This window comes from Chenopodium album, chromosome 6, assembly GCF_948465745.1.
Source record: "Chenopodium album chromosome 6, dcCheAlbu1.1, whole genome shotgun sequence".
Lineage (NCBI taxonomy): Eukaryota > Viridiplantae > Streptophyta > Magnoliopsida > Caryophyllales > Amaranthaceae > Chenopodium > Chenopodium album.
The window spans coordinates 25889654-25899017 of NC_137839.1; the positions used below are offsets into that span (position 1 = coordinate 25889654).

Here is a 9364-nt window from a genome sequence, read left to right on the forward strand (position 1 = left end):
TTAAGAAGTTTATTAATCAGTTTGGTTATTTTGTTAATGGCAGTAACCATATTTAGTCCTTAATTGAGTCTAAACACTTAGTCCCATGGTCTTATATAAGATTCAAAGCATGTCACTTGCACTCACAAATAAAGCACACACTAATATGAATGTACACTTTGAGCATGTCTAGAGAGTCTTGTATGCGCGTGTTTTCCGTCATTTTTTTAGGGGGGTAAGTTGGATATTAATCCTCCAATTAAACCACATTTGTTTGAACCCATATACTCGATTCCCAAAATTATGCACCCTATTTTAGCTTTTTTGTTTTTCTTTATAAACCATAAAGTCAAAGTTAATTTGAGTCAAGTCATTAAAACAAATAAAATGGTTTAATTTACAGCGCGTGGTCAAGAAAGGAAGGGCGTTTAATCAAGGACAACCTTTTCATTCAAGTACAACTTTTTGATAAACCAGAAAGTCGGAAAAGAAAAGCTAAGAAGATAATGGCGAGTCAAGAAAAAGTCAATGAGCTCAAGAAGCAAAGTGTTACTGAGGTGCTAAGGACCTTAACTATCCAAATCAATGAACCTGTGAAGCAACAACAAAAGGAGCTCATGCAAGAGAGCTTGAGCAAGATATCTAATGACTACAGGTTCCAGGGCATGAGCTCACAAGGGGCCTCGGTGGACAAGGAGCTTCTTCCGCAAAAGTTCAATGCCAATGAAATCCCAAAGTTCAAGGCTACAGACCACCCTTATTTCCATTTAAGAGCTTTTGAGACTATAATGAATATCAAGGGGATTGATAGGAAGGTCTTTCATTCTTTATTTTCTTTATCTCTTGAAATCGTTAGTCAACAATGGTTATTTTCCCTTGACAAAGAGAAAACCTCTACTTGGGAATCTATTGTAAACGATTTCATTGATAGGTATAAATCTAATATTCAAGTTGAAACTGATCATAGAGAACTTGAAATACATAAATAAAAAGAGAATGAAGGTTTAAATGGAGAGAAAATTCTGCTAGGATGATTAAGTACCAAGCAAAAAAGAATATGTGAGGATGTTCACTAATAACCTCCAAGAAAAGTACTCCAAACATCTTAAGTACCAAAACAACTTGCGAACCAATTATACCGGAATGAACATTGAAGACGACCTTGCTAAACAAAAAGCTGCTAATAATAATAACTCCATCATTGGCTGGAAAGGTAAGAAGAACGAGAATCCTTCTTCTTCCAAAACCACCCACTAAATTAATGTTAGCACCTTTAATTTGAGTGAAGTCTTTGCTATGAAAAACCAAGGATAAAAGAAACCATTTAGGAGAAACTTTACTCCTATTGGTATGAGTTATGACACCGCATTTGATCGATTACATGCAAAAGTTCTTATAACTCCCAATTGGACCATTTGGGGATCCACCTGTCAAAAAGAGGATGGCTAACTGGAATCCCAATGCACATTGCAAGTATCACCAAGGTAGGGGCCATCTAACTGAGAACTGTTGGAAGCTTAAGGAAGCTATCCAAGAATTAATTGACAGTAATAAGCTTCCATTGCCTCCTGCTAGCAAGAAGCAAAGTATCAACAATGCTGATCCTTCATCCCTCATCAAACCAGTTGAAGAAATTCATGGTATGGGAGAAGAGGAGGAAACCTTTTTCGATGCCATGAGTGATTTCCCTCTTGGACAAAAACCTGAACTAAGGAAGAAGTATGGATTCTCATATGATCAATGTGGGAGGGAATAGATTTGTTACATGAAGCTATTGAATTCGCGAAGAAACAAGAAAAGGTGGTCCAAAGCAAGCATGTCAAAGCTCCACCCACGGAGAAGAAATAATTTTCACTCCAAGTAATTGATACACCCAAAAGGAGTAATCAGCCTTACACTCCAGTTAGGACTTCCTATGCTAACATTTTCAAATTGCTCTCTGAGAGTGGTAAGGTTAAACTTCTCGAACCGAGACAAGTTGAGTCATTGAAGAGGACAGATAAAATCTACTGTCCATATCATCAATTAGGGGGACATACCATCGAGAATTGTTTTAAACCCAAAGATTTAATTCAAAAGCTGATTGATAACAAGAAGCTAGTCCAAATTCAACAAGAACAAGATATTAGTATTAATGGGGTTTGGGACAACGATGATGAAGACGTCTATCTTAAGGATATGGAAGAACCTCCACTTTCAGTCATATATCCAATAAGCGATTTTTGAAATGAAGAAGATTCTCCCATAGACGTCCTCACAAGATCTAGGAGAATGCAACCTCCCATCTCCACACAACCTATTCCTACCATGCAACAAGTTACCATACCAATTATAGAGGACAACGATGTTGTTTAACAGTTCAAGAAGACCAAGGTCGAAATGAGTGTATGGAAACTTTTAGCAACATCCCAAGAACATAGGTTGGTGGTAATGAATGCCTTGGACAAAATAGGGATAGATCTGAAACCACTCCTTAGGGGTTGGCTAAATTTCTTACGCGTGATCTCCCTAGTCCCATCAAATTGATCACCTTTTCTGACAAAGATTTACCTCCGGAAGGTGACAAGCATTACAAGGCTCTAAACCTCACAGTAGTCTACAAGAGAATCAATGTCCTAATGACTCTTGTAGAGTATGGATCGACAATCAATGTTTGTCCACTTAGAACTGCAAGGATGCTAGGAATAAGGGATGAAGACTTAACCCCGTCAACACAAGGAATAAGTGCCTACAATAACACTCATCGCCAAGCTCTTGGAAAGATACCATGAATATAACGGCGGGAGCAATAAAACATGCCACTACCTTCCAAGTAGTGGATATTAAAGCTTCTTTTAACCTGTTGTTGAGACGCCCTTGGCTTCATGACCTTAAGGCCGTCCCTTCATCCCTTCATCAGCAAGTAAAGGCTATAGTTGGAGGGATCCTATTACAATCGATGCTTCACCTATGAGGATTAAAGCCGTTGAAATTGCGATTATAATGTGGAGCATGATCAGAATGATGAAGATTTGTGGGGCTTTAATGAATAGGTCTCCTTAATCGAGGAAAACGAAGGGACCCCTCTTTGCCATGACACCCACTCTAATATGACGGTAAATGATATTCTCAAAAAATAAGGACACTTTCCCGAAATGACTCTAGGAAAGAAAAAGGAGATAGCAAAACAAATGGAATTACCTGGCCTTCCTAAATTTGATACTTTTGGAATTGGTTTCGAACCGAATCTAGAAGATCTAAAGCGAGCCCAAGAAATGTCTAAGGCACGTAAGAATGCTCGCATCCAAAAGAAAGCGATCCCAGTGGACCAATATCCTCTTACTCTCAATGGACAGTTTATAAGAGAAGTAGAGGATTATCCATACTACGAATTTCACGAACCCTTCGTTGTAAATGGCATAAGGCAACCTGGGTTTGAGATCTTTTTGGATTGCTACTTCCTAGATGAGATCCCAACTCCTCTTCACAAGGAGAAAGCACCCCCATGCTTTGACTTTAATGTCATGGGACTCCTCTTGAGGCGCAAAAAGGATGAGCCAAATTATATAGAGGACAACTCCTCGCTCATTCAAACGGTTCTACGAAGCGAGAATTTCGACCCTTTAAAGCTCATCACTCCAGAAGAGGGTTTAGTGCAAGGATGGCGCAAGACATTAAGGTGACAACTCCGAGTGGAAGTAAAATCTCAATAAAAACAGGACAAGGACCAATGTTTGAAGAGTCATCTGAGTTAGAGTCAGAGTCAGAGTCTTTTCCTATAGAGTCTTCCAAGTCCTTAGCTGTTGCACCTTATTCTTTTAATTCTTCTATTTTTTTTTGGTAAATAAAGATTTATTACCAAAGAAAGAGAGTTACAACTTACAAGAGCTAAGTTATAACTACCACCATAACACCACAAGACCTGAAACAGGCCACACCCCAAAAACCAGTTCTAGGACCCACCCTAGCCACCTTCTAGGAAGGGTTCTAGGAAGGACCTAGAACAAACTGGACTCAGACTTCCAGCTACCTTCTAGGAAGGGCTCTGGAAACCAGGACCAGACAACAAAAATAGTAGCCAATTTGCAAAACAACATCTAGCAAACATGCCAACAAACTGTACCAGCAAACAATAAAACCTAAACATACAAATATTTTCTATCAGAGTCAATACATCTACAAGCAATAGAAAAGATAACATCCCTAAAAGCAATATCTGCAGGCTTGTAATCTCCAGTGAACATCAAAGTATTTCACTGTATCCAAATGCAATGAATAGTCTCTGCAAAACACATAAGCATCAACCTTCCTTTAGCAGTGGCTCTTCAACCTTGCTGCAGCACCCAATGTACTTCAGAGTCAAAGCTCTACCCAATTCTGCCAAATCCAAGAAGTTACAAAATTCTGTTCCAAATACTAGCAGAATAAGAACACTAAAAAAATAAATGAGAAACATTTTCTGCAGCACTAGCACATAAGAAACACAAAGGATCACATGCTATATTCCAGGTAGTAAGTCTATCTTTAGTGACTAGTCTGTTCCATATAGCCTACCAAGTGATAAACATACTCTTAGAAGAAGCCCTGTTATTGCAAATTATTCTCTTCCAAGTCACTTTCTTAACTTGTGGTATGATCCGAATGTAGAGCTGTCTGATGCTCATTTTGCCATTAACTGTAATGCCAGTCCACCCACCAACACTATCAACCAAAGCTATGCAATTCATGATCTTCCTTAAAACCCAAGAACATTTATTAGGAATAGGAGAAGACCAGAAATCTTTGTTGCTTAAATAATATGTGTGAATCCATTTTACCCATAGATTATCAGACTTATGAGCAATGTCCCAAAGAACTTTGGTGATTGCTGCTTTATTCCAATCTTCAAGAGAGGTAAGGTTCCAACCTCCACAAGTCTTAGGCAAGCATAAGAACTTCTAAGAGACCAGAGCTTTCTTGCTGGGATTGGACTTCCCAGTCCAGAGAAAACATCTAAATCTTGATTCCATTTCTCTCAAAATATTTTTTGGTAAAATAAAAATCAGAGACCAATAAGCTTGAATACCAAAAAGAACACTCTTTATCAGCTAAAGCCTGCCTGAATAAGAAAGGTGCCTAGCTGCCCACCCTTCAATCCTAGTAGTTACTTTCTCAACTAAAGGATTACATTGAGAAATAGTAAGCTTTTTAGAGGAAAGAGGCACACCCAGGTATCTAAAAGGCAAGGAGCCTCTAGCAACCCCCAAAAAAGACTGAAGCTTAACTTGATCCTACTCACTTATCCCTCCAAAATAAACATCACTCTTATCCAGATTAGCAGCCAAACCAGAAGCACCAGAGAACTTCTGAAAAGCTTGAAAAATCAACTGAATAGAGACAAGGTCAGCCCTGGAAAAAAGAAGTGAATCATCTGCAAACATCAAATGTGTAATCCCCAACTTTGCACATCTTAGGTGAAAATTGAAATCAGGGTTCAAAGTCATCACTTTTAAGCACCTTGAAAGATATTCTATACAAACAGCAAAGAGAAAAGGGGACATAGGATCACCTTGCCTTAAACCCTTTTTAGCAGAAAAGGGAAGAGAAGGGTATCCATTAATCAGAACAGAATAAGAGACAGTTGTAACACACCCCATAATCCAAGAGATAAATCTGTTAGGGAAACCTAACTCAGCAAGAATAGCTCTCAAAAAGCTCCATTCAATAGAATCATAAGCTTTCCTAAGATCAACCTTAAGTAAACATCTAGGAGTGATGAACTTATGAGAATAACCTTTAATAAGCTCAGTAGCAAGAAGAATATGATCACCAATATGCTTACCAGGAATAAAGCCAGCCTGAGCATCATTAATGACACCTCCAATAACCTTTGAAAGCCTAGCTGTAATGATTTTAGAAATAAGCTTGTACACCAAAGTACAACAGGCAATAAGTCTGTACTCCTTTGCATAAGAGGGATTAGAAACTTTAGGAACAAGATTAATGGTAGTGCAATTCCATTGCCTAACCATTTGACCATTAGAAAAGAAATCCAAGACAACAGTATAGACATCAGTTTTAACAATATCCCAAGACTGTTTGAAAAAGACAGCATTGAAGCCATCAATTCTAGGGGCTTTATCATTATCAATATCCTTAAGAGCAAGATCAATCTCACTGAAAGTAACTTCAGCCAGAAGAAAATCCTTAGCATCCTGGTCAAGCTGAGGGCTAGTTCCCATAACAGCTAAATCAACCCCAGGGAGAGAAGAAGCAGCAGAACCTAAAAGATTCTTATAAAAGTCCAAGATTTCAGCAGCAATGAGATCAGGATCCCTGAGCAAAACCCCTTCACTATTATAAATGGAATCAATTCTGTTCTTGTTTTGCCTCTGCTTCATTATAGAGAAAAAGAAATGAGAGTTAGCATCTCCAAGCTTAATCCAGTCAATTCTAGATTTTTGCCTGTAGATACTACTTTGAATATGCATCCAATGCTTCATTTTATCAATAGCAATATTCTCAAGATTCTGAAACTAAATATTAGTCCAATCATCAGCCAACTTCATTTGAATATCACTAAGATCCCTGTGAGCTTGCTCCAATTTTTTAGTGACATTAGCAAAGTGTCTGATATTCAAAGCCTTCTGTAGACATCTAAAAATGTCTCCCCAAAACCAAACCCGATGATGAACAACCTTTCACCGCCACTATTGGTCGGGTTTAGTATTTAATCCCGAGAGTGCTTAAAAAATCGTATTTTATTAAATTCATATTTTTGAACAGTCCATGGATTAGTTTTGATGTTTGGTAAAAGCATAGTTTTAATTTCAGCCCAAACTTATTAATTAATTTTTAGCCCAAGCCTTATTATTTTATTGTTTTATTATTTATTTTTGGCCCAAACCCATTATTTATTTTTATTTAATTATTTTCTTATTTTAGCCCGAATAATAAAAAGTCAGAAAAGGCCCGAAATTATCAATCGGCACTTAAAATGCCGAAGGAAATTAGGGTTAAAAATGTATTTAGACGGAAAAACGGGCAGGAATTTCCCGCGCCACGGCAGGTACCTACCGTGTCACGGGAATCCTTCCCGTCTGACGGTGGGATTTCCCGTGTCACAGGAGTTCTGCCGTGACACGGGACATTCCGTGTCTTTTCCGCGTAAACCCTTGACGCGTTTTCTATCCCGTTTTCTGAAAATTTTCCGCGTCACGCCAAAAGTGTACCGTGTCACGGGAAAGTGTACCGTCTGACAGTGGAGCTTCCCGTGTCACGGTACAGTTTGACTGTGTCACGGGATAATTTTTTAGGGTTTTTATCATTTTAGGGTTCCGTGTGCTCCCTCAACACATTTTCCCTATAAATACCCCCTCATTTCTGATGTACGGGGCACCGAGTAATTCTCTAATTTTATTTTCTCTCTTCTATGCTTTAGCCTAAACACTAGCCTACCCTTCTCTACTTCAAAATTCTTTCTTCAAGTACTCAAAGGAGTCCATACTTTACTCGTGGTTCTATCCTTAAGCCAAGGCGTGAAAGGTAGAATTGTTTGAGGGTTTGGCCCCAAAATCAACTTTATTTTATTTTATTTAATTTAATTATTGTTTATTTATTTCCTTGAAGTTACTAACTCGTTTATTATTTTGTAGTTGCAAACAAACAGAATCAAAGTAATGATCATGCTCCTTTTATTTTTATTATTTTTCTAACGATTTTATGTTGTTGGAATTGTGATTAAATTGGTTTTAATATTAATGTTGTTCTATAATTTTTATGATCACCATATCGCATGTTAAAGGGAATATGTAATTGAAAATCACGCCTAATAAGATAATTTGGACAACCGGTTTAGGTTCCTTTTTAATCTTGTTATTAAATCAAGTGATCACAATATTTTAGAATTATGTGCTGCATTAATATTAAACCAATTTAGCATAATTATAGTTTGGAGCGAATTGAATATTTTGTTTGTATGCCTTTGAGATCGTAGGAATCACTTTTCACTATAATAATTGAGTAGATGCCAATACGGGCGAATGTGACTCCATGACTCACTTCGTACCATCATCCCCGATCCTCCTTTCGTGGTTCCGAACCATATGGAGTTAGTAATCTCATGGATTATGAATGGGGTGTAACCTTCACGGGTCAATCGTTGTTGCCTATCGTTTTCCCTTTATCGTGGTTGCCTTTTATGATCCGTGAACGGTTTACAAGTTCCTTAAAAACTTGTTGGCGGCTCCCTACTTTTCTTTGTCCCTAATCGTTGTCCCTAATTGTAATGTCAATTCCCACTTCCTATGAGTGCCAAGCATATTCACCACATGCTTTAACGTAGGCGCACTTCGAGCGACGCCTACACCTTCAAACCTAATTTAACAGCCTTTAGCTTATTCCAAACAGACAACATTGGGGAATCATGCTGACCACAAGACTCCCAAGAGTCCCTGACAGTCTGCTGGAAATCTTTATGTTCAGCAAGACAGTTAAGAAATCTGAAGGGCCTACCCTTCCCTGGACCAGCAGTATTATTATCAAACAAAAGAGGACAATGATCAGAGAGGGAGATAAATTATTTCAGTTTGACCATAATCATTGATCCAAGCTTCATTGACAATTCCCCTATCAATTCTAGTAATAATTCTACTAGCACCTTCACCCTTATTAGACCAAGAATAAAAAGAGCCTTTACTCTTGATCTCAGTGAAATCCATTGAATCTATACAATCCTTAAAGTCTTTCACTTCAGCATCAGTCACAGGATTGCCATTATATCTATCTTCAGAGCAAAGAACATAATTAAAGTCCCCCATACAAATCCAAGGGACATGAGAACTCCCAAGAGACTGCAAGCCAAGCCACAAAGGTTTCCTATCATGAATTGAATGCAGTCCATACACAAAGGTACACAAGAAAAGATATTGTAAATCTTTAGAGCTAATCTGAGTATGAACAAACTGCTCATGATCAGATAAAACATCAACAATAACTTTATCAGTTTTCCAACCAACCCAAATTCTGCCTTTAACAGCATGATTATAGTTACAGTGTCAGGACCAACATCTGCCAAACTTCTTCTGAATAGAATTTTGATTATGAATTTTCACTTTAGTTTCCAGAATAGCAATAACATCCACATTATGATCTTTTAGAAGCTGCTTAAAAGCAGCTACCTTATCAGGGTCATTAAGACCTCTGATGTTCCATGAGACTACAATCATTTAACCAAAGAGGGATTACCATCACCCTCGATAGGATTTGCTTAAGCAATTTCATCTTATAGCAGAGCATAATAAGCATTGTTAGTTCTAGGAATATTCTAACTAACCCCAATAGTATGAGATCTAACCCTTTCGCTTACCACCCTCCAATCAGCATCGGAATAAGTAGCAAAAGAAGTATGAGCTGGAGTAATCATGGG

The 9364-nt window shown here is 38.0% G+C and overlaps 1 protein-coding gene across 1 annotated transcript; it reads right to left on the bottom strand.

Annotated features, from left to right (window-relative positions):
- Positions 1 to 8299: 8299 nt before the first annotated feature.
- Positions 8300 to 9164, bottom strand: LOC145636831 (uncharacterized). The gene is made up of 3 exons (XM_081688373.1): positions 9016 to 9164; positions 8531 to 8961; positions 8300 to 8457 (listed from the first exon to the last, which is right to left on the bottom strand). Exons 1-3 carry the CDS (start codon positions 9162 to 9164, stop codon positions 8300 to 8302), a joined length of 738 nt encoding a protein of 245 aa, XP_081544499.1.
- Between the last annotated feature and the right edge of the window lie 200 nt (positions 9165 to 9364).